Below are 26,330 nucleotides of genomic sequence, written 5' to 3'. Positions count from 1 at the left end.
TTCTTGTATATAGTGATATGGACCATGCTGGTCTAACCTGGGTATCTCCAGTATACAATTATATATGTGCATTCTGTTATAACCTGGGCATCTCCTGTATATAATTATATATGTACAGCTGCTATGTTATATATCTTGTATACAGTGATATGGAGCATGCTGGTATAAGCTGCATATCTCCTGTATATAATTATATATGTACAGCTAGTGTAAGTTATAGATCTTCTTGTATATAGTGATATGGACCATGCTGTTATAACCTGGGTATATCCTGTATATAATTATATATGTACAGCTGGTATACGTTATATATCTTTTTGTAGTGATATGGAGCATGCTGGTATAACCTGGGCATCTTCTGTATATAATTATATATGTACAGCTGGTAAAAGTTATACATCTTCTTGTATATAGTGATATGGACCATCCTGGTATAACCTGGGCATCTCCTGTATATAATTATATACGTACAGCTGCTATGTTATATATCTTGTATATAGTGATATGGAGCATGCTTGAATAACCTGGGTATCGCCTGTATATAATTATATATGTACAGCTGTATAAGTTATATATCTTCTTGTATATAGTGATATGGACCATGCTGGTCTAACCTCGGCATCTCCAGTATACAATTATATATGTGCATGCTGTTATAACCTGGGCATCTCCTGTATATAATTATATATGTACAGCTGGTATACGTTATATATCTTTTTGTAGTGATATGGAGCATGCTGGTATAACCTGGGCATCTTCTGTATATAATTATATATGTACAGCTGGTAAAAGTTATACATCTTCTTGTATATAGTGATATGGACCATCCTGGTATAACCTGGGCATCTCCTGTATATAATTATATACGTACAGCTGCTATGTTATATATCTTGTATACAGTGATATGGAGCATGTTGGTCTAACCTGGGCATCTCCTGTATATAATTATACATGTCCAGCTGGTATAAGTCATACATTTTCTTGTATATAGTGATATGGAGCATGCTGGTATAACCTGGGCATCTTCTGTATATAATTATATATGTACAGCTGGTAAAAGTTATACATCTTCTTGTATATAGTGATATGGACCATCCTGGTATAACCTGGGCATCTCCTGTATATAATTATATACGTACAGCTGCTATGTTATATATCTTGTATACAGTGATATGGAGCATGTTGGTCTAACCTGAGCATCTCTTGTATATAATTATATATGTACAGCTGGTATAAGTTATACATCTTCTTGTATATAAGATATGGATGACCATAACCTGGGCATCTCCTGTACAATACAGGGTATTCCCAGTTTATAACTGCATGGTCCATGTCACTACAAGAAGATATATAACTTATACCAGCTGTACATATATAGTTTTATACAGGAGGTGCCCAGGTTATACCAGCATGGTCCATATCAATATATCCAAGAAGAAGCGGTATACTAACTTTAGTCGCGCTCTAAGATCGTGCCGTTACCGCGCTGCCGAGTCCTCTTCTGGCTAGAAAAAGGAGGAGAGGGAGGAGGCAGCAGCCTGCGGCAATATGGGGTAGGTGGCGCCCGCTTCGAGCTCCGCACAGAACAAACGTCAGGACGTTCTGAATATGTTCCATTATGGATTCTGCTACCACGGACCATAACTTATGATCAGTGTGTGTGGTAGCGGAATCCATTTCTTAGATGACCTGAACCTTGTACGTCGAACTTGAAACTACACGTTCGCTCATCCCTATTCCTGACAAATCCCCTATAAAATAAAGCAAATTGTAGCGCATGTTGGTTGAACTGAATTTTCAGATGTGAATTTTAATATCCAGGGGAAAAGGTGACTATCATCGGCTTGGTCATGGATCCGATGATCATGTGCGGAGGCCACGGCAAGTCCAGGGACTTCAAGGGAAGAAAGTTATTGCCATTGCCACAGGGTCACTGCATTGTGTGTGCTGCACGGAGGATGGTAAGCTATAGCTTTTCTCTTGCGTGCATTTTTTCTTCTTTTCCAGCCTGCGTGCTGAAGAAGTGAAGGTGGTGTTTTCAGAATAAAATTAGTTTGTCTTTGATGCTAGACTTTATAGCCAATCTCACAGTGGAAATGGCCAGCGTTTATTGCTTGTTCCCTGAGGATATACTGGGGTTTATTGGTTCCTGAGTTTTCTAATATTTTGTCAAGGTTCTGTCTCCATATAATCTCCGCGGCGCTGATCTAATCTATGGACTTTGTTTCCTCCTGTTGCTCTTTCAGTTGAAATTTCCAGCCTGTGATTTTACCCTAATGCAGTGCGTGAGATTTGTATTTAGTCTGGATGCGCTCAAAAAGAGAAACAGTCTCAAATATTGCAATTTGATACCTATTAATGGCTAACTAAAATAAATGATGTTATAAGGCAAGCTTTCGAGACTGAGGTCTCTCAAAATAAAAAAAATTATATATATATATAATAAACTGCAAAACGCCAACAAACCGAGGAATGGTCAACTGGCCACTTGTATTCATCTACATGGGTCATCAAGTATTTTATTTCTTTATATTAAAGAGTTGTGTCCCCTCAGCAAATGGAAAGTTAATGCAAGGCACTAATGTATTGTAATTATCCATATTGCCTCCTTTGCTGGCTGGATTAATTTTTCCATCATATTATGCACTGCTCCTTTCCATGGTTACGACCACCCTGTAATCCAGCAGCAGTGGCCGTGCTTGCACACTATAGGAAAAAGCACCAGCCTATGTGCGCTCCCGGTTACCAGAGAGGCAGACACTTTTTTCTACAGTGTCCAAGCACGGCCACTGCTGCTGGACTGCACGGTGGTCGTAACCATGGAAACGAGCAGTGCATAATATGATGGAAAAATGAATCCAGCCAGCAAAGAAGGCAATATGGATAATCACAATACATTAGTAAGTGCCTTGTATTAACTTTCTCTACATGATAAATGCCACTTGCTGAAGTGACACGACCCCTTTAAAGAATGTCTGGTACAGAAGAGGGTTAACTACATACAGTGGCCCCTCATGTTACAATATTTGGTTCCAGCACGACCATTGTATGTTGAAACCATTGTAAATTGAGGAATCAGTTCCAGAGCCCCAAAATGTCATCCAAGATAAGAGAGAATGGAGATTTAAGAAAAATAAGCGGGTAACTAAGACAGATGAACCAAGTCCTTACATATAACAGTCAGGAATAGCTGCTAACTGACAACTTATACAGCCATTTCACCAGAGAAGTGACCTTGAATGGTTGGATCTGAGCCTTGGGCGTTGTATGTTGTCTGGTTTCAACTTCCAATGGCTCAGAAAAGACTGTTGTATGTTGAAAATATAGTATCCTGAGGAAGCACTGTACAAACCTACATCATGGTGCAGTCACATAGACAACCATGCCTTGTTCATAGAATAGACATCCAAACTTCATGCAGATCCTGCTCTTTTCATTGAGCCTTGTTATAAATACATATTGTGGTGACTCAGGTAAATTACGCTTGGATTTACCATGTATTGTCTAAGTGTGACTTATTACCATGAATAATGCTGCTGATAAGGGGTTATGAACTATCAATTCATCCATCTCATTCTCTACCAATGACAGGTAATGATTAGGGTGGGTGAACCGTGACAGGGGTAGATCTCGAACTACTTACCACCTCATCCATTCTCACCATTAAAGGAACAGTCACTGGAAAATGTGTTCTGTGTCCTAGGCAGATGAGACACATAAATAAGTGGGATGTCAGCCTATGAGGTGGACATAGCTGTAGTAGACCATTTACGTTGTGCCTGCCACAGTGCCCCTATGCAGGGTATGTGTAGTGTTAAGTTGTGCCTTCTTCCCTATGATGTCAGAGAAAACTATAAGGGTCCATTCACACGTCCGCAAAATGGGTCCGCATCCGTTCTGCAATTTAGCGGAACGGGTGCAGGCCCATTCATTTTCAATGGGGCCGGAATGTGCTGAGCGCATTTGCGGATCTGCACTTCCGCATCTGTGCTTCCGTTTCCGCAAAAAAAATAGAACATGTCCTATTCTTGTCCGCAATTGCGGACAAGATTACTCATTTTCTATTATAGTGCCGGCGATGTGCGGTCCACAAATTGCGGAATGCACATTGCCAGTGTGCGCGTTTTGCGGATCCGCAGAACACTTACGGACGTGTGAATGGACTCTAGTGACAGATAGTCTTTCAAGGTTTTTTAAAAATATTTTTATGTCAAGTTGGTATGCAAATGAACTGTTAGCAGGCTCTGCCAATAATGCTACCAGATGTAAGGTAGCTATCCTATAGGTCAATGTTCCACCATTAAGCCGGCGCAATTATTGTCTGTCGTGTCTCAAGGCCTGTTTAAACGGTTGAACACTGACCTTTAGGATAGCTACCTTACATCTGGTGGCATCACAGGCAGAACATATACTAGAACTATGAGATGATTTGCATCCACCCTTCCCAGAAATGCAGAGGAGCATTGCCTAGCCTATAAGACTCCTCACACCATGTATTCGCCCTCCATAAGGAGATATAGTACCCCCCACACCGAATATATTTTTAATTTATTACAATAAGTGGCAGTTACAAAGCTGGTAACACATTAAAGGGAGTTTGTCACCAGTTTTATGCTGCTTGAGCTGGGCTCCTGCATATTGGGACTCCCAGGTTTGTGCGGTGCCCTCCAGCACGTGGCTCGCACTGGAGCTGCTGGATACTGGTTTTAGGAAAACTACCTGGTCAATTCAAGAAAGTGACGCAATGTCTTGCTACAGACGCCTGTCGCCCATTTATGCTGCCATCAAATGGGTCTGCGTAAAATTGTGGACAGATTCCCTTTTAAAATTAAAGGGGTTTTCCAGGAATTTGATACTGATTACCTATCCTCAGGATACTGTAGGTGATCAGTATAAAAATCCCAGAAAAGCCCTTTAAATTTGCAGAGTAGACCTTCCTTGTCACAAAGCACAGTTTTGTGTTAACTGGCTGGCGCTGCTTTTTTCTGACGGGCACGCATAGGGCTATGAATCTTACAAAAGAAGTGATCTAGCATTTTGCAGACCGCACATGGCCGGCCCTATGAAATAATTGCTGACAAGAATAGGAAATGTTCTATCTTTTATGCGGGCCCGCGGAACAGAATTTCCCTTTTGAAATGAATGGGTTCACACCCGTTTCGCAAAATTGCGGAAACTGAGGCAGACCCATTCGTATGGTCGTCCGAATGAGCCCTTATGATTTTATTACATATCTGAAGCCAAGACTGCGCCTTATGCACCTCAGCGTCTCTTACCCAACCTTATGGCCATTCCAAGCTACATCTGCCTGCGCTTGTCAGGTTGGTGACGTCACACAGATTTCAGGAAGGGAATCCCTGGTCCCATCCTCTATGGACTGCCAGTACCCCCTTCTTTCCCTTTAGCTTCCACCAGCCAGGCAGTGCCCAGTACATATGGCCGACTAGCTGTCTGTCAGGGGAACATCACTTTGCCTCCTGCCGTCAGACGTGGATGTCGTCCTAGAGGAGCACATCTTAGCTCGTGGTCTGAATGGCTTTTCTTTTCTTTTTCAATAATTTTAGTTTTTATGCATGACTAATACACCCATGGCTAAATTCTTCAAAACCTGGGACTGTTCCTAGAAATCCCTGGAATATATTCAGATACCTACTTGACTTGCCTAACAAACATATGTGACACAGTTGTCACAGCCCTGTACCACGCACGGCACCATTTGACAAACAACCATGCCAGTAGGGTATTTTTCTAGCACTGATAAATGTTACACTTTTGCTAGAAAATAACATTTTACATCTTTTTTTAATTCGACGACCAGTAATGTGAGTCTGTTACATCTTTCCTTTCTACGCGTGCCTACGAAGAACTCTTTAGCAGATTTAATGCAGACTTTGTCACCGTAGCACATTGTGTCTTTCCATTTTCATTTTTCTTATATAGAAGCAAATGCTGTTGTCTTTTAGTATATTAGTCCAATAGCTGATGACGGCTCCAGCGTGGGTGCTTAGCCAGCATCTTTGGGCTTTATTTTTGGAATTGTAGACAGGCACAAAGTAAGGCCTCTTTCACACTTGCGTTGTTGGGATCCGGCATGCACTTCCGTTGCCGGAGGTGCCTGCCGGATCCGGAAAAACGCAAGTGTACTGAAAGCATTTGAAGACGGAACCGTCTTCCAAATGCTTTCAGTGTTACTATGGCACCCAGGACGCTATTAAAGTCCTGGTTGCCATAGTAGGAGCGGGGAGCGGGGGAGCGGTATACTTACAGTCCGTGCGGCTCCCGGGGCGCTCCAGAATGACGTCAGAGCGCCCCATGCGCATGGATGACGTGATCACATGGATCACGTGATCCATGCGCTTGGGGCGCCCTGACGTCACTCTGGAGCGCCCGGGGAGCCGCACGGACGGTAAGTACACTGCTCCCCCGCTCCCCACTACACTTACCATGGCTGCCAGGACTTTAGCGTCCCGGCAGCCATGGTAACCACTCTGAAAAAGCTAAATGTCGGCTCCGGCAATGCGCCGAAACGACGTTTAGCTTAAGGCCGGATCCGGATCAATGCCTTCCAATGGGCATTAATTCCGGATCCGGCCTTGCGGCAAGTGTTCCGGATTTTTGGCCGGAGCAAAAAGCGCAGCATGCTGCGGTATTTTCTCCGGCCAACAAACGTTCCGTTCCGGAACTGAAGACATCCTGATGCATCCTGAACGGATTTCTCTCCATTCAGAATGCATTAGGATAATCCTGATCAGGATTCTTCCGGCATAGAGCCCCGACGACGGAACTCTATGCCGGAAGACAATAACGCAGGTGTGAAAGAGCCCTTAGCCAGACATTTTATGTAAATGTTACATTTGAATGGTTACATACATTGAAATTGTTGTATTTTTATTTATTTTTTTAGGTGAAGTATACACATGGGGTGATAATGATGAAGGGCAGCTTGGAGATGGAACCACAAACGCGATTCAGCGACCTCGCCTTGTAGCAGCTCTTCAGGGTAAAAAGATAAACCGAGTCGCCTGTGGTTCTGCTCACACATTGGCCTGGTCTACAAGTAAACCTGCCAATGCTGGCAAGCTCCCCACACAGGTAATCTGCTCCAGACATGTTTATATTGCCTTTTTTTTTGTTATATAGGGCATTAAAGGCTATATACACCTTTTGGGGGGAATTAATTTTTTTTAACAATTTGCATTTTACCTATTTTAGGCTAACAATTATTTTTCTCAATTATTTTTAAAAAAAATTTAACTGTTCTGTCACAAAGGATACTTTTACTTTGTGCCAGTCATCTAATAAACCTTATCTCTAAATTACTAAAAGGTCATAAACACTTGTTTAAAGAGGTTATCCGATCCTGGAACTGCCTCAACCCCCCTCCACCCCCCCATATGCCCAGGCCCCTCACACTGATTCTATATACCTGGCTCCCCTTGTCGCTCCTGGTCCCCGCACAGCCACCGCTGCTTCTCCCCGAAAGCGGATGGGGAGAAGGGGCGGGGACCAGGAGCGGCAGGGAGCCAGGTAAGTAGAATCAGTGTGACTGGCTCGGGCATATGGGGGGTCATTTCTAGGATCGGATAACCCCTTCAAGCCACATTTTTAGGGTACATTTACATGACTATCTATTTTTGCAGTGCACGTTTTGCAGATCGGAACATCCTTCCCTATGATAGAAATGCCTATTCTTAGAAGAATAGGACCTGTTCGAATTTTTTTTGCAGGGCCATGGAATGGACATGCAGATGCGGAAAGCACAACGTGTGCTGTCTATCTTTTGTGGCCCCATTGAGATTTATGGGTCTGCATCTGATCCGTAAACTTGCAGAATGAATGCCAAACGAAATAGAAGTCATGTGAATGGGCCTTTATGAGTAAGCTAAGAATTGAGCTATAATGAGTATTTATGAGGTCAGAGATAAGGAGCCATCAGTTGAGCTGCCTGACAGAACAGAGTGAAAATTCAGATCCTGTTACTAGAGAAACTGAAGTCTGCACAGAAAAAGGGGCTCAATATTTTTAATAAAGACCAATTGAGAAAATGACTTTTAGCTCAAAATGAGTACAATCCAAAGGTTTACATAGTCTTTAAAGAGGGTGTGCATGTGCTGCATCCTATTCAGTGTTTACCTGCACGCTGTCTACAATATAGCGGTAATACAGGGTAATTAGTTTTTCATACAATTCACCTGAGCCTTGTAAGTCCATATCAATCATTATTGTCCAACAAATGTGTTAAATGTAGTTCTTGCACATCTGAGGTGGTGACCAGAGTTTCTTCTTTTCCCATTTTCTGTCACCTGGGCACATAATAGCACAAATGACATAAAGATGAAAAGACAGAACATGTATATTGTTTAGTCATTGTGTCAGCTGTGCACCCTAGCTCCGGTTAGTAACAGGTGGACTACTGGATATATTTTTGTCCTTTCAATACGGTTCAATCTTAAACCTGTCTGACATTGACATTTACTTTTACAGGTACCAATGGAATATAACCACCTGCAAGAGATAGCCATTATAGGTTTAAGGAATAGGTTACTGTTACTTCATCATATCTCTGAGCTCTTTTGTCCATGCATCCCCATGTTTGATTTGGAAGGAAGGCTGGAGGAGACTGGTCAAGGTCCTTCAGTTGGCTTCGATACGTTGCGTGGGATTCTTATCTCCCAAGGAAAGGTATATGTCTAAACTGGTTTTCCCACAGTTGAGAAGTGTCATCCCTGGCCGTCAGCAGTCACTAGAAAAGGGTCATTCTAGAACTCTCCATTTACTTGCCTCCTCCCTATAGTCACACAGTAAGGAGGAGTTTAAATGGAAAAGTCAAGCCTGCTCCCTCCCTCTCCATTCAATGTCTGTACAACTGACTGAAATAATTGAGCGCCATCATCAGCTGTCAGTCATTCCCATAGACTTTGAATGCAGCTGCACTGCTCATGCTTGACTGCTGCTCCGTGTAGCATTCTGTGGATAGGTAATAAAGGCCCATTGTGGGAAAAAAAACTTCAAATTGTTACATTATTAAAAAATGTTGCATGTTCAATAAATGAGGACCTGGAAGGGATCCTCCATTTTAATTTTATTTATTTTTTTTTATTTTTTTTTTTTTACTCCCCCTTGAAGTCTTACAAAGCGATCTCTTGCGATAGTCATGGTTTTTGTTCTGACTGTAATCTGTTGTGTCTTGTCCTTGCATGGCTTGCTTATTCACATATACAGTGCTGAACCTTCTTTCTGTGGTAGATGTTAAGCAGCCGTCTAACAAGCATTTTATCCAGGGACATGCCACTTGACCATACAAATCGAGCAGTACTCAGTGGGGAAGAGTGAGCAGTGTGGACACTACTGAAAACATGCGGTTCTCCTGCTTAGATGACCTGTAAATGATATCTTAAAGAGTAACTAAACATTTATTCAACTTTTTTTTTAATCCTGTATAAATATCTAATATACTTTATTAACAGATTTTGCTTTTTAACTAAAGAAATTGGCACCCAAAGTCCTGATTTGTACTGCGCTTTAATTTCACTATATTTGCATATCGCTATCTTCTCACCGGCGTACGGATACCTTGAGCTATAGCAATGTGGCCCTCAGCAAGTGGTATACGGGTAGGAGCATGCCTGTGCCCACTTCGCTCAGCTAATCCTGGCATAGCACATTGTTACATGGCACCCGTGTGCTATGCCAGCCTTTGGCCCAGCTCCTTCCTGTACTCCGTTCATTGCGGGCCCCATTTCTACAGTGTAAGGAATCTATGAGAAGTCTGCAATATGCGAATATAGTGAATTTAAAGTGCGGTAGAAATCAGGACTTTGGGTGACAATTTCTTTAGTAAAAAGGCAAAATCTGTTAATAAAGTATATTAGAAAAATGATTTTTTTAAGGGCATTTGGGACAATAAAAAAAAAAAAAAAGTTGAATAAAAGTTTAGGGGTTGTCTGCTTTATTTATATTGATGACCTGTCCTCAGGAGAGGTCATCAATATCGGACAGCGGGGGTCTGACACACCAGCCGATGAGCTATTTGAAGAGAGAACAGGGTTTGTACGAGCGCTGGCTTCTCTTGATTGTTTACATGCTCGCCATCGCAACTGCAGTGGTGAACAGATGTAAATACACTGGAGCCGTCCCATTCACTTCTACTGTTCACTTGAATTGGAATGAGCTGTCACATTGAAGTGAATGAGACAGCTTAGGTGTAATCACTGCTGCGGCGACCAAGTAAACAGAGAAGAGAAGGAGGAGCTTCTACCAGTTCTACTTTCTCTTCAAACAGCTAATCGTTGGGGCCCCCCACAATCTGATATTGAAGACCTATCCTGAGAATAGGTCATCAATAGAAAATCAGTGGACAACCCCTTTCAAGATTGTGCAATCTGTGCTGTTAGCGTATTTTTGCTGTTGCTCTAACTTTTAAATTGACTCTGCAGGAGGCTGCGTTCCGCAAAGTTGTCCAAGCAACCATGGTACGAGACCGCCAACATGGCCCAGTGGTTGAATTAAACCGGATACAGGTAAGTTGTTTGGTCTAGATTGATCTGTGATTGAATAATTAGGACACTATTGTTCCTTGAACTGTGTGTTTTGGCATTTGTAATGCAGGCCAACTTCTTTCTCTGATATACAGTTGGATGAGTATGATGCTATGTTTCCAGGGTTGACCGTATTGATGGGCTATTCTGAGGAGGTCATGAGACAGCTGATTGGCACGGATGACCCCTCATCTCACTTGAGCACTGTGGCCCCTTAAGACAGTTGATCATTAGGCATGCTCAGACCTCCAGGCTTGTGCAGTTGATTGCTTATTCCCAGAATTGGCTATCAGTTTTGTCAACCCAGCAAACCCCTTTTAAGCATGAAGAAAAATAACTTCTGTATAATTGGCTTGCAGTTTAGCCTAGGAAATGATCATTTTTGTAAATCTGATACAGCTATAAAATTGTATGCACTATAATCAAGGAGGGGTATTTGTCACCAGTTGTATTCTGCCCTATCTGAGAGTAGCATAAACTGCTGACAGATACCCTTAGCAAATTGCTTGGTCACTTACTTGAATTGACCCAGCCGGTTTACGAAAATCTTTATTGAACATCTTCAATGCAGTCCTAGTGCTGGAGCTGTTCAGTACACAATGCCCAGGAATCCCCATGTCTATGAGCTCACGACTCTCTTTCCTCCCGGTCTCTGATTGCTATAGGAAAAACGAAGTCAATCAATGGCGGGGTGGCGGGGAATATGCATATACTCCCTGGCGCACACTCAGTATTGAGCAGACTCTGGCACTCTGCTTGCACTGAGTTGTTCAATACAGATTTTAGCAAAATGGCTTGGTCAATTCAAGTAAGTGAAGCAGTGTTTAATTTAGGGTCTCGGTTTATGCTGCCCTCAGAGCAGTATGAAACGGGTGAGAGAGTCCCTTCAATATGCTTCCATGTAAAATATAGCCTATATTAGTTATAGATAGAATGTGCTGTATGCATCTAGTTATTTTGTTTGTCGTTCCAGTCTTTTTTTGATCATAACCAGCCATTTTAATGATTGAGTTCTTTGTTTTAATAGGTGAAACGTTCAAGAAGTAAAGGAGGTTTGGCAGGTCCAGATGGTACCAAATCTGTCTTTGGCCAGATGTGTGCAAAAATGACATCCTTCAGTCCTGACAGCCTTCTGTTACCTCATCGCGTCTGGAAGGTCAAATTCGTTGGTACGGGATTTTAGACTTAAATACACACAATAAGCACTTCTATACTAAAACAAAGCTAATATGATTATAGCTCAGTTGATGGAGGTTAGGATATGAAGACAGCCTTTGGAGTGTATGATTCCAGAAAATGGCTGTTCACCTACGATCCCTATGTAACCTGACAGAGCTTGTAACGTAGAATCCGGAAAACTGCAGTGTTCACATGTGCAGCGAGACCAGTCGTCACAAAGTCAAATTGAACTAACAGTTGTTTTTTGCATATTAGGGGAGTCTGTAGATGATTGCGGAGGTGGCTACAGCGAATCCATTGCAGAAATGTGCGAAGAGCTTCAAAATGGCCTGACTCCACTTCTCATTGTGACTCCAAACGGAAGAGACGAGTCTGGGGCTAACAGGGACTGCTTCCTGTTGAACCCTGCAGCTAAGACCACCCTTCACATGAATATGTTTAGATTTCTTGGTAAGTTCCTGCTCAGGAAAAGAGAAGGCATTTAGTCATAATCTGATGTTCTATCTCATCCAGATGTCGGACAATTAGAGAACTGCTTTAAAAATCTTTGTAAATTAGTACCGTGCCTTAAAGGTGTTGTCTCACTTTATCCCATCAAATCATGGGACATTTCAAGTCTCACTAATTTTCACCCCCTCACTGGTTAAGCAAATCTGTTCTAAAGCTATCCTCTGTCCACAGGATCGGTGTTGTAGAATACCGGTCTCTGGAAGTGTAAGGGTTATTACGGCCAGCCAGGAGCATTAACACATTCGACACACAAAGGAAAATGCTCAAGCAGGGAGGGCTTCCATTCAAGTAATACATAGTCATCCTAAACTATACATACACACCTAATCCTCATTGGATGGGCTAAACTTTCTATGCTATCCCATTGGATACAATCATGCATGTACAGTGCGCTATTCCCTACATTTAGCCATGTGATTGCCATCCTCCACCTATGTGTCCATATATATATAGAAACAGAGAATGTAATGTCTGGCATAACGGGCAGCATTATACTCATATTTTCTCCTTCATAGGGACTAACCATCTGATCGGCAGGGGTCATTCTCTATGGGACTGCTATGGATAGCAGAGTGCAGTGCTTGGGTATCTCCGTCACCCCCTTAGAGATGAATGTAGTCGCAGCAGTGATTCGCGACCTACGACTACATTCATTCACAAGGGAACGCTACCCCCATTCTGGCAATCAATAGGGGTCCAAGCGGTTGAACACTCACTGATCAGATGAATGGATAGGGAGTCACTTTAGACCTTGGCACGACTGCTTAGAGCCCACTATCCTGATAATGAATAAACCTTATTTTTTTTTTTTTTTTTTTATTCCTTTAGTTAGACATAGATAAAGAATTAAACTTGCATTGTAAAAATCTGTAGCATCCAGTAGGGACTAGCAGTTTTTGGTGCCTCCCTCCCCTCAGACAATAATTAGCCATTAAAGTGCTATGGGGCAAGGGGCTTTACGTGCATTCCATTCCTCATTGCATGGTTTCTGTAGGTTTTGAAGAGTATAATCTGCAGCATTATGCACCGCTATTTTAAGTCTTCCCCTCTTTTCATACGTAGTCTGATTGCGTTATTGTTACATACCTCTTCTCTCAGAACACCTGCTTTACCCCTCTTTACCAGTTGCACTTCGCTAAATGCCTTCTCTTCAAGCCTACACAGTTCTGACCTCATTACCACCCCCCTTCAAAAGGCAGAGTATTATGTTATGGCTAGGTGCCCTGTCTGACCAGCCTATCCAGTCCTACATGCCCCAGGATTCAGCCTTGCCCCCTTCAAAGGCGTAGAAATTGCGCTGTTGCTAAATACTGTATGTAACATGCCTGCGAGCACCAGCCATCTGCATTGCCCTGCAATGGGCAGAATGAGTGGGTTATCACTAGGTGCCGTATTAGACCAGCCTCTCCAGTACTACATGCACCAGGCATCAGCCTTACCCCCTTCAATGGTATGGACCAGCCTCCGTAGTTGTGAGGTAGAACAGACATCCGCCTTATGTCTCGTCAGTTCTGATTTGTACCAGGCATCTTCATCTCGCCCTTCAAGAGATTACTTGTGCTATTGCTTGATGTGGTACTGGACAGCCTACACCAGGGATGGCCAACCTGCGGCTCTCCAGCTGTTGCAAAACTACAATTCCCAGCATGCCCAGACTGCCTACAGCTATCAGCCTATGGCAGGGCATGGTGGGATTTGTAGTTTTACAACAGCTGAAGAGCCGCAGGTTGGCCATCCCTGGCCTACACAGTGCCCCAGACATGTACATTACTTCCTGCACAATTGTACTAGGCAGTCGCATTGCACTAGATGCTGTATAGGACAGGCCTACTCCGTTCAGTCATGCACCACATTACTCCCTTCAGTAGGTAGAATATTCACGCTACCGCCATATGCTGTATCTGACAGGACAATGTAATTCGGTGGTCTACCGGGCAGCTGCATTTCTCCTTGCTTTTGGTGGAGTGATTCCACCATTGCTAGATGCTATCATTTTTCGTAGACAGTTGCTTTTCTGTCTTAAATAGGCGTGCCATGTCTGTCAGGCTTACGCAGTCCTTACACATATTAGAAAAAGGTATTACCCTCATGATATGACTGAGTATTGCACCGCTTCCTTCAAGGGTAATGCAGTAGAGACCCTAAGTCTTACATGTCCTCCCTTTTACAATGCAGTGTTTTTGTGCCTGTATCTGTTTGGTGCAGTCATTCAGTGGAAGCACAAATTTAGTAGAACATATAAATTGTAGGTAACGCATGGAATTGAACACCTTCCAGGTCTGCAGTGTATACTACTTTATTATCAAATGCTAAGTATTTGCAGAAAGAAATCTGTTGTGGTGCCAGCAGGCGTGCAGAATACTGCATTGCAGCCGGCTAGGGAGAGCTGGATGTTTAGAGGCTTATTTCTAAAATACCAGTAATATAGATGAAAAGGAAAATCCAGGGTCCTATATTATGTTCTACTCTGGGGCACAGTACAGAAGAATAGACATCTTGCCCATAGCTGTCAGATCTTTGTGCTCCCTTTCATATTTGCAGTACAGAATTGAAAGCTCTATTCAGAATCATCATGTGGGCTGGTGAATAACTAGTGACTCTCAAGCTATTACATCTGTTCTGCTCTCTTACTCTCTAGGTGTGCTTCTTGGAATTGCAATTCGAACAGGAAGCCCTCTAAGCCTTAATCTGGCTGAACCAGTGTGGAAGCAGCTGGCGGGCATGAATCTGACAATTGCTGACCTCAGTGAGGTAAGCTGGGCTTTAAGCACATAATATATGTTAATATCAGGAGGAGAGCGCTCGCTGTCATAGTAGCCTAATACCTCTCTTTGTGGTGGTAGAAAGAAATCCTAATTCATAATCTCTCAAGATTCACGATAAGCGCGTAATTTAAGATTATCCTTGACTGGCCAGGTCCTAACAGAAAATTAACCTCATAGGCAACATTTGCATTTTGAAAGGTATCGTTTCCTTCTGTTCTTTTTTCAGGTGGATAAAGACTTTATTCCTGGACTTATGTATATACGCGACAACGAGGCGACCTCAGAGGAATTTGAAGCAATGATTCTTCCTTTTACTGTGCCCAGTGCAAGTGGTCAGGACATACAGCTGAGCTCCAAGCACACACACATAACCCTCGACAATCGAGCAGAGTATGTAAGGCTCGCCATCGGCTACAGGTGCGTAGAACAGCAATTGTGCTGTACTGTGTCAGCCCGCCACTATAAAGTACTCATTCACACTTGTCTGTGATGACTTGCACAACAAGGTGGTCAATGCTTCATCCGTGAAGAATCCATGGTTTGTCCATGTGTCCCACTTTTTTTTTTTTTTTTTTTTTCTCCATGTGTCATCCATATTCCACGGACATTGTTAGGCCCAAAATTGGTTTCCAGAGCATCTCCTAAATCGGTGAAAACCACAGACTCAACGCCGATTGTATCCATGTTGTGCTTTTAACATACACAGAAACTATAATGTGCATGAGGGACCCGGAATCGCAGACAAAAATAGGGCATGCTTCTGTGGTGTCACCATGGACCCAAGGTCAATGGGTAGGTGTACTATCTGTGGAGACCACGGACAGCATGTGTCCATGATTCACTGACTTGTGAAAGAGGCATAAGGCTGGGGCTAGACTTTTATGGGAGTTACAAGAAGCAAGTGTGCATACTGGGAGTTGTAGTTTCACAGCAGCTGGAGTGCCGAAGGTTGCTGACCCCTGTTCTACATGCTTGGCCATGATTTTGAGAAATCACTCTACAAAAATCGCATAGGGCAACATGGAAACGTGACATCCAAGGGAGTTTGCAGCACATTTCCTCTGTGACATAGGAGGTGACCTGTAGACGAGCGATGCACCTCGTGATTAAGCATGCCTGCACCCCTGCAACCTAATCCAGTTAGGAGGATTCCTTTGGACCCTCTTACATGGCTGATAAAGTGGGCAACTCGCTTGATAGATTCATTTAGATGCAGCAATCATCGCTGGTGTATGGGGATGAACGGTTAGTACTGTAAATGTTCGTCCCCATACAGCTTCATTGTTTGTCCAGGCACATCCCATGTAAAAGGCCTTCAGCCTCTCTCTTCCTTGGTGTCAGCCCAGCTTCTTGGCTATGATTCACCTCAGTAGCTAGTCGCTAGTCGGATGGAGCTATAAAGGCCGTCGGGGCATGTTGGGAGTTGTATTTTCTCAACAGCTGGGGAGCCAAAGGGGAGATCAGAAAGTGCTGATCACTGAAAAAAGCTCCGTCTTCACTTAGCAGTTGCCACAGTCTGGTTTGTGCAAGGAGAGATTATTAAGTTGGTAGCCGCCATCAGCAAGTAAAGACAATTGCTGCCTGTAATACGGCTGTACAAATCCTCTAGATCATGCAAAAACCCAAATTGGTATTATGTAGACAGTGGGAAGTGTGAATTTTGAGTTTGATGTCCAATGTACAACATTATTCAAACAGAAAATTACATTTTGAGCATAAAATATAACATAATATCCATGAACTATTTGTATTGCTGCAATTCCCCAGGGCGGCTGCCAGGGGGCAGTGTTTGCTGAAAATACATCTAAGATCTAGCTACAAATTTCATTTGGTGCATGGCAGGAATAAAACGTACAAGTCCAGCTTTTATTAATTGAAGGTAATGGTCTTTAGCTTGCATTATTCATGCAAGAAAAATAGCAAAACGGCATATGCTTTATTCTTGTTATATTGGACACAAATCTGTGGTGGGCGCTTTTGTTTTGTTATGCGTTGTGTTAACGGCTGCCATACATCCCACCTTAATATGCTTCTATACAAGGGGTGGCAGAGGTGCTAAATGCTACTGAATATTTATATGCTTACCCACTTCATCCTGCACCAGCTGGCAGAGGAAAACCAGAATAGGGTCAGAGAGAACAAGCACTTTAAGGGCTCTTTCACACTTGCGTTATTGTCTTCCGGCATAGAGTTCCGTCGTCGGGACTCTATGCCGGAAGAATACTGATCAGGATTATCCTAATGCATTCTGAATGGAGAGAAATCCGTTCAGGATGCATCAGGATGTCTTCAGTTCCGGTACGGAACGTTTTTTGGCCGGAGAAAATACCGCAGCATGCTGCGCTTTTTGCTCCGGCCAAAAATCCTGAAGACTTGCCGCAAGGCCGGATCCGGGATCAATGCCCATTGAAAGGCATTGATCCGGATCCGGCCTTAAGCTAAACGTCGTTTCGGCGCATTGCCGGACCCGACGTTTAGCTTTTTCTGAATAGTTACCATGGCTGCCGGGACGCTAAAGTCCTGACAGCCATGGTAAGTGTAGTGGGGAGCGGGGAGCAGCATACTTACCGTCCGTGCGGCTCCCCGGGCGCTCCAGAGTGACGTCAGGGCGCCCCAAGCTCATGGATCATGTGATCACATGGATCACGTCATCCATGCGCATGGGGCGCTCTGACGTCATTCTGGAGCGCCCGGGGAGCCGCACGGACTGTAAGTATACCGCTCCCCCGCTCCCCGCTCCTACTATGGCAACCAGGACTTTAATAGCGTCCTGGCTGCCATAGTAACACTGAACGCATTTGGAAGACGGTTCCGTCTTCAAATGCTTTCAGTACACTTGCGTTGTTACGGATCCGGCAGGCACCTCCGGCAACGGAAGTGCATGCCGGATCCCAACAACGCAAGTGTGAAAGAGGCCTTAGATATTTTTTTTAGTTGGGTTGAGATGACATGCCGTCTGTTAATTGTGATCACTCAGGCTGGTGATCCACTGTGTTTTCCATTTCAAACTAGAATAGGTAGATTTTTAATACGAGAGAACTGTCCGGGATGTGATGCATGTAGTGAACATATAGCACCCACACTCAATCCTGGCCCATTCATTTCAATGGGTCTGTGCACATGAAGGTAATTTATCACTGATCATCTCTATCGCAGTGTGTTCTATATTGTACGTTTTTCATGCAGTCCTGGCTCCATAGAAGTGAATGGGGCTTGTGTGAAAAACGGAAAGCATCCGGATGCAATGTGTTTTTCACTTATGGTCGCTAGGAGATGTAGATGGTTATTCTTCAGTTTTTCTTCATGCATGTGAAAAATCTATGCAATCCAGACGAGAAGAGACGCACACACTGAACACAATCGCAGAAAAAAAACATTGAATTTACGTGCAAAACCATCAGTTTTATACCTGAACAGATCCTGACACAATCCAAATCGCTTGTGTGAAAGAGGCCTAAGGCCCTTTTCAGACGAGCGAGCTCCACGCATCGGACTCTCAGCGTGAATTTGTGGCCGCTCCTGTCCTGACCTTCCAGCACTGACTGGGTCGCATAGCATTATATTGATTTTATAAGGCTATGTAACCCTTGCGGTCAGTTTTATCCAACCTTCCAGAACTCTAAAGGTTACATAGCATCATAAATTAGTATAATGCTATGCAACCCCTGTCATTGCTGGGAGGTCAGGACGGGAGCTCTCGCTGACACCCTGTGAGTCCAGTGCGTGGAACTCGCTCGTCTGAAAACGACAAAAAATGGCAGAGGCCTGTCACTATACCAAAGCCACAAATGTGAAGGTTTAGTAGACGTTTAGTATCCTTGATGAACAATGGCGCTCTGCAAGGGTACACTCTCATGTGCAAGCCCATAATACACCCAAGGCCAAGATGGCTGGTAACGCAGTAAATGGTGTGATCCTTTCTACTTGAAAATGAAAGAAAACGGCTCGTCTGACTGGGCTGCTATTTAGTAGTAGGCTAGAAATTGGCTGGAACATGTGCAGAACTTTTACCTACCTTGTGAAGATGAGAAGGCCGGGCCTTTATTATCAGGTGCAGTCCTGGGATTCTCCTCAGAAATGATTTGGAGAACTGCATGAGGTCTGCTTAGCACTTTGCAATGCAAGCGATGGGATTTACAATGCGATTCATGTCTTTCCAGAGTAGTATTGAAGCTCCTTATGTAAACTTGAAAGAGTACTGTACTTCTGCCCTTAGCTATTGAAAGTCAAAAGTTCTGCTGATTTTAATCCTAGCGCTGTAGGTAGAAACATTTATAAAACATCTGTTCCAGCTTCAAGTCATTTTCAGGATTTAGACTGAAGAATTAAAAGAACGCTTCACCCCTTGTGTAGATTACTTACTGGCCTGACACGTTGAATATATCGCTTAAAGTGGAACCCCAGCCACAAATGAAACCTTGACCGAACTCCTAAACCTTTAATCTTCAGTAGCTGTAATCAATCTGTCACTTTTTTAGGAGATTTATAGAAATTGTCTCTAAGGTTTCATGCACACGACTGTTGTGTGCATCTGCGTCCGTTCCGTCATTTTTCACAGTTTAGCGGAGGTCCCATTAATTGTTATGGAGCTGTAAAAAAAAAACTGATAGTCCTCCGTTTTTTCTCTGCGTCCGTGATTCCAGTCCGTCCAAAAAATGTAACCTGTCCTATTCTTGTCAGTGGAAAACGGAGGACGGACCCATTCAAGTCAATGGGTCCGTCAAAAAAAAACTGATGCACAACTGGTATGTCATCCGCGTCTGTGTCCGGTTTTTTTCTACAAGACCTTGGTGCAATAAAATTACACTTTTCATTAACCTTCCTTTTTTTCCCCGTCAGACAAAAAAAAAGGAAGACACAAGGAAACACAACTGAAGCAAAATCGGACACGGACCACTGAAGCCAAATCACTGACAGTGAAAAAACACTGTCGTGTGCATGAGGCCTAAGGCCTCATGCCCACATCTGTATCTGTTCTGCAGTCCGCCTGTTAAGGCTGCGTTTGTCCCGCAATTTCCTATCCCGCATGTCCTGCCCTATTGTGAAAAATGCCTATTTTTGTCCACAAAATGGAGAAGTATAGGACATGTTCTATTTTTTTTTTTATTTTTTGGCGGGACGGACATACACAGATGCAGACAACACATGGATGACATCTGTGTGCCGTTTGCATTTTTTGTGGCCCTGCAGAAATGAATAGATCTGCGTGCAATCCGCAAAAAATGCAGATTAGACACGGACTGAAAATACGGTTGTGTGCTTAAGGCCTTAGACAAACTGTCTTGTTGCCCATAACAACCAATCACATTGCAGCTTTCATTTTTCTAGAACACTATATGAAATTAAAGCTGTGCGGTGATTGGTTGCTATGGACAACGAAGCGTTTTTTTTCCCCCCATACTTTTTTCAGCTGTTTGGACCGCTCTTGCATTCATTTGGTTTTCAAGGGGCAGGAAGTAGATGTCTGGCAGTAAACATGCTCAGCCATGGGACTAACCTGTCGGTGAACTACTGACACATGGGGTCTCTTCTCCCCAGTTCCTCTGCCAGTCACAGTGACTCTTTCCATCTTAGCCAAACATGTCCTTGTACAGCTGATGAAATGCTATGTTGTCTGTTGCTAGGCACTAGGGCTGCCCGGCCATGTTAGTAGCAACAACCACTGCACAGACGAAGAGCGCACTTTAACTGTGTTTATAGCTGCCCCATTTTCTACATTTCTTAAGGCATTCTCCTTTCTTTACAAAGTCTTTTCTGCTGTCCACAGAGGTCCTGTCCATAACATGGCTGCCGATAGAGGGTCATGTGACCAGGCAAATCAGCTCCATGTGATGTCTCCTCCATTCACACACTGCACCAACAGAACAAGTGCAGGTGGCAGGTACAGTGAGTTTGAATAGGAGACAAAACATGGAGGTGATTTGCCTGGTGACATGACCCTCCATCAGTGGTCATTTTACGGACAAGACCTCTTCGTGGACAGCTTAAGAGAGAATACCTTATGAAATATAGAAAATGGTGCCAAATTTCAACATCTTGGTGCCATATAATCATCTTACATACCCATTGGTCAACAGTAGCCAGAAAGTGGCTAATCCCTTTTTAGGGCTCATTCAGAGAACCACATGTGTTTTGTGGTCTCCAAACTGCGGATCCACAAAACACAGATCCCGGCCGTGTGCGTTCGGCATTTTGCCAGCCCTCTGACAGAAGCGCCTATTGTCCGCAATTGCAGACAAAAATAGGACACGTTCTATCTTTTTTTGCGGGGCCACGGAATGGAAGTGCGGATGTGGACAGCACACGTTGTGCTGACTCCATCTTTTGCAACCCCATTGAAAGGAAAGGGTCCACATCTGTTCCGCAAAATTTGGAAGCACGGTGTTAATCTCGGTGTATCTTACAAAGGCCGATAACCAGGTGAGCGAATGCTTGTTTCATTGCCCTGTTCATCAGCCCCGTGAACAAGCGTGTGGGTATGCAAATGATCGTTTATCTCACCAGCATGTCTCCTGGTGTTAACCGGGCATCTGCTGCATACAATATGCTAAATCTCTGCGGGGAACCGCCATACTAATGATCACTAGTCCCCATACAGTACAATGACTGCTTCATTACTAAGGGATCGACATGTCACCGGTAATCAGCACTCAGATTACCTGTTCATGTTAAAGGAGCCATTGAAAGCTAAAAATGATCATTATTCTTTTTCCTCTTTACAGGTTACATGAGTTTGATGAACAAGTTGCTGCCGTTCGTGAAGGCATGGCGCGCGTGGTACCAGTGCCCCTTCTCTCCCTCTTTACTGGTTATGAACTTGAAACAATGGTATGTCCCCATTCTGTATTGGCTTTAATTGGAATGTGCCTCTGAAAAATACCATTACTGGCACAAGTAGGGGGAGCCATTTAAGAAGATTACCTTCACAGTTTACCACAGACGGGTTTCATGTATCCGCATTAACCACTGCAATACCAGAGTACAACCAGGAGGCAGCAGAGGTTCTCCTAATTTGAGCAGAAGTCATTTAAAGGCAATCTGTCACCAGTTTTATGGTGTCCTAATTAAACTAGTGACAGCTACAGCGCATAATGATCTCATGGCGCTGCCCACCTGCCGCTAGAGCTCATGACTATCCGGACTAGTGCTGAGCGAATCGAGCTTCGGATGCTTCATCAGAAGTCTCTTCGTTCACAACTTCGGATTAATACTGTACAGAGATCCGTCTCCGTACAGTATTAGAATGTATGGGCTCCGATGAGCCGAAGTAAGTTATTTGCAAAGTCAAACGATACTTCGTTGAATAACTTCGGTAGTTGATTTTTAAAGCAGAAAACCACTTTAAAACTTGAACCAAACTCGGCTTTGGTTCTGACTAGTACCTTAGAACTGAAGCCGAGTTCAGTTTCAAGTTTTAAAGTAGTGTTCCACTTTAAAAATCAACTACCAAAGTTATTCAACGAAGTAACGCGAATAACTAACTTCGGCTCATCGGAGCCCATACATACTAATACTGTACGGAGATGGATCTCCATACAGTATTATTCCAAAATTTTGAATAAAGCGACTTCGGGTGAAGCATACGAAGCTCGATTTGCTCAACACTAGTTCGGACTCATCGGCATGTACTGGAGCTGTTAGACCCTAGAAGCATAAAACAGATGACGGATTCCATTAACGGTAGAGTATCCTGCTCCTCATGGACCACCATTTACAGGGCCCCAATGACGGCTTCTGGGATGTGATCTCATTACCTGCAGAGGCCATACTACAAAGCTCTGTTTCATTCAGTAAGTGACAGCTAATGTAACACATTTAATGTCGATATTCTTTTCTTTGTTACTTTCTTTTGCACATTCTAGTCATTTGCAGGTTTCCAGCCCGAGTTTCTTCCATCAGAAATCCAATTAATTGAGCCTAGTCCCTGTGGGGTGCGATATGAGTATTTTCTTTAATGTCATAGGGCTTTAGTGTTCCAAAACTCCCATCTTCCCAAGTTAATTTTGCTAGCGTTGATGAACTGTGTCTCTATAAAATATTAGCAGGGGTTGATTCAAATGAATCAGGCAAATATTCTATTTACTTTGGTGTCAGTTTAGCGCTTCCATTAGATATCTGTCATTTGCCTCCCTGTGTTAAAAAATGCCTAATTGTTTCGTGTTATCGTTTTTTTTTAGGTCTGTGGCAGCCCTGATATTCCCCTTCATCTGTTGAAATCTGTTGCCACGTATAAAGGGATTGAGCCCACAGCTTCTCTCATTCAGTGGTTTTGGGAGGTGATGGAATCCTTCTCCAACACGGAGCGGTCCTTGTTTCTCAGATTTGTGTGGGGTAGGACCAGACTGCCCCGAACAATAGCGGACTTCAGAGGCAGAGACTTTGTCATTCAGGTAAAGCCATTTCTTTGCATGTGATGGAAGTGCATCCTTAAGGCTCCATTCACGCAATAGCGGACAAGAATAGGCATATTCTATTAGTGCCGGCAATGTGCGGTCCGCAAAGTGCTGAACGCCCATTGCCACTGTCCGTGTTTTGTGGATCCGCAAAACACACACGGATGTGTGAATGGACCCTAACTTCCCAGTAGTGATTTGCCAGGTATATGGTTTCATATCTATGGCTGCTCTTTTCATGATGGTTTTAATGTGCTTCATGGGTAAAGGCGGTCAAAAAATATGGGTCCACTTTGTGTAATACCGCACATGGGGTGCAACATATAACTTCTGGCTGCAGATGTAAAATATGGCAGGAGACGGACACAACTGCTGCACACTGTAAAACGCTGTAGATGATGGCACCCTCGCGTGTAAAATGAGGTTTTATTTGCGTCAATGTATTCCTGTGATGTGTAGGACAAAAACTACCATTGGTATAGACTGAATGGGCAGATTTGCTCAAGATTGGCTTTTTGTACACCAGTCAGTTGACATAAGATGTGCCACATGTTGTCCACTTTCTGGCTACCTTTCATCAGTTTGTTTGTAAGATGACTATACGGCACATACTGTACTGATATAGCCTTTGTTGACATTCTGGGTTATTTTCTATATTTCTTAAGGTATGACCCCTTGTTGGCCAAGTCTTTTTTGCTGCCTACACAGAGGTCCTGTCCACAACATGGCCGCCGATGGAGGGTCATGTGACCAGACAAATCAGCTCCATGTGATGTCTCCTCCATTCATATACTCTTCACCTGCCTTGTTGTGCAGTGTGTTTGATTGGAGGTGGCTGAGTGATATAACTGGTCACATGACCCTCCATCAGAGGCCATCCTATGGACAGGACCTCTGTGTGGACGATCAGCCCAACCCAACAATGGGACATAGCTAATGAAATATAGCAAACATCAACACAGAGTATATTAGTAAGTGCCATATATATATCTTATATACACATTGGTCAACAGCAGCCAAAAAGTGGCCAACCCCTTTAAGAGGCAAGCCTCTTAATAAATTTGTTGCATTTTCTGCTGCCCTTGTGCCAGTTTTCTGACTTGAACTTTGGTAAATGTGTAGGACTGTGAAGGACATGCCTCCTTTTGCTATGTACCCCCAACTTTCTATTAAAATATTGTGAAGTCCCTCATTTTTATGTAGTGCAATAGTGCACATGCCCCCATGTACTAGTCTGAAAGCTTCCCACTACTGCCGTGCAGGTCTCATCAGATTGTATAACTCACTGTTCACATCCAGCCAAGTAGGGCATGTACATATTGCATCCATTGTTACCAGGAACAGAGCTCCAATTGTTTCCTGCTACGTAAATGCCATCAGAAATATGTCCGGTTAGTCGCACAGCTCACAAGGCCTTACAAATGGCTTCTCGCAGCACACATAAATACAGGCTGACACATTTATGTGTAGTTGTTACCATTCAAGAGAAGGCTTGAGATGTGATGTATGGCTGCCAATAAAACGGATTTCATAGACTTAGCCGCTGACTACTACTTTTTCATGTTGGTACAGAGATTCACCTGAATACGGCAAGACTAATTTTTGTCGACCTACTACAGTAGACTGTGATTTTTTTTTTTTTATATATATATTCTTTTTTTAAATTAAAAATACCCATACGATTTTAATATGTATTCTTGTTTCTTATCTCTTTAGGTCTTGGATAAGTACAATCCTCCAGATCATTTTCTTCCAGAATCCTATACATGTTTCTTCCTGCTGAAGCTTCCCAGATATTCCTGCAAGCAAGTTCTGGAGGAGAAATTAAAATACGCTATTCACTTCTGCAAGTCCATAGACACTGATGACTACGCACGGATTGCACTTACCGGCGAGCCCGCCGCAGATGACAGCAGCGATGACTCTGATAACGAAGATGCAGATTCATTTGCTTCAGACTCCACGCAGGACTACCTTACGGGACACTAAGGGAGCCCAGGCAGAAGAAGGGGGTTCTCCTAATGCACTGAGGGGAACCTGGCAGCCCAAAGCTTAGCAGTAGATTATACTACAGATATATGAAGAAAGACTTTTCCATTGTGTGCGGCGATGCATAGGTGCCTATTCCTAATTACACTGCACTTCTATTGTGTTTTATCATGTGTTGTAAATGTTTACTACAGAGAAATCAGTGCAGTGTCCCATCGTGAGGCAGCACAGCCTTTTACATGTGAGTGCAATAGTTTTTTTTTTTTTCTTCTTTTTTTTCTTATGTAGTGTTGTATACCTGTGTAATTTCATAATGGTTGCGTATAGTGGAGAAACATGAAAGTATTAATCATTTTCATTTCCCTCTCCTGGCAACCTGCTTATTACGACGTTTTCAGAAGCAGCTGATCAGTATTCCTTCCAGTTACATGTAAATTAGAAAAATAAGGGGCATTCAAATGTTTTCCTGTCACTAGTTCTGTTTGTATAGTTCCGCTCTCCCTTTATGCTTTAAATGGCCTCTTACCACAGTCATTACATTTTATGGGAAATATGTATATAACGGATTAGTACCATGACATATGCAATCCATTGTCTCTCTGAATAAACTGTGTCACTACAGTATTTGACTGGTTTTTGTTGCCTCTGTTTCAGCCTGGTATTTTTTTTAAATGTCTTGCAGCAAGAGTGCGGGGTTGTGATGCACAGACAAGGGATAAGTGTCTGATCGATGGTGGTGTGACCACTGGGATCCCCACCAATCATGAGAATGAGTTTCCTGTGAATGGAGCTGGAGGTTGCACGTGTGCCACTATTCAGTTTATTTTGTACGGGCTGCCAGGGTTAGAAGAGTACAGCACTCCTCTAATTCTGCCAATTCCATAGAGAAGGAATGGAGCGCCAGCATGCATGCACAACCTTGCACACCATTCATAAGTGGGCATGGAGTGCCAGTG

At 43.3% G+C, this 26,330-nt stretch overlaps 1 protein-coding gene across 4 annotated transcripts in view; it reads left to right on the top strand.

Annotated features, from left to right (window-relative positions):
• HERC2 (HECT and RLD domain containing E3 ubiquitin protein ligase 2) overlaps positions 1-25,998 on the top strand; it is a 222,288-nt gene extending 196,290 nt beyond the window's left edge. For 2 of the 4 annotated variants that reach the window (XM_040425137.1, XM_040425134.1), the window contains 11 exons: positions 1,822-1,961; positions 6,905-7,092; positions 8,485-8,682; positions 10,437-10,520; positions 11,566-11,707; positions 11,973-12,167; positions 14,866-14,978; positions 15,219-15,409; positions 21,715-21,820; positions 23,170-23,382; positions 25,102-25,998. In XM_040425137.1, the coding sequence (XP_040281071.1) occupies positions 1,822-1,961; positions 6,905-7,092; positions 8,485-8,682; positions 10,437-10,520; positions 11,566-11,707; positions 11,973-12,167; positions 14,866-14,978; positions 15,219-15,409; positions 21,715-21,820; positions 23,170-23,382; positions 25,102-25,374 (1,843 nt within the window). In that variant the 3' untranslated portion in view covers positions 25,375-25,998. The remainder of the gene's footprint in view (positions 1-1,821; positions 1,962-6,904; positions 7,093-8,484; positions 8,683-10,436; positions 10,521-11,565; positions 11,708-11,972; positions 12,168-14,865; positions 14,979-15,218; positions 15,410-21,714; positions 21,821-23,169; positions 23,383-25,101) is intronic. The other 2 variants (XM_040425136.1, XM_040425135.1) reach the window with 1 other exon arrangement.
• Positions 25,999-26,330: the final 332 nt, after the last annotated feature.

The sequence above is a fragment of the Bufo bufo genome, chromosome 3 (assembly GCF_905171765.1).
Source record: "Bufo bufo chromosome 3, aBufBuf1.1, whole genome shotgun sequence".
Classification (NCBI taxonomy): Eukaryota; Metazoa; Chordata; class Amphibia; order Anura; family Bufonidae; genus Bufo; species Bufo bufo.
Note: the sequence above shows the minus strand (reverse complement) of the source record. Positions and strands in the feature narration are given on the sequence as shown.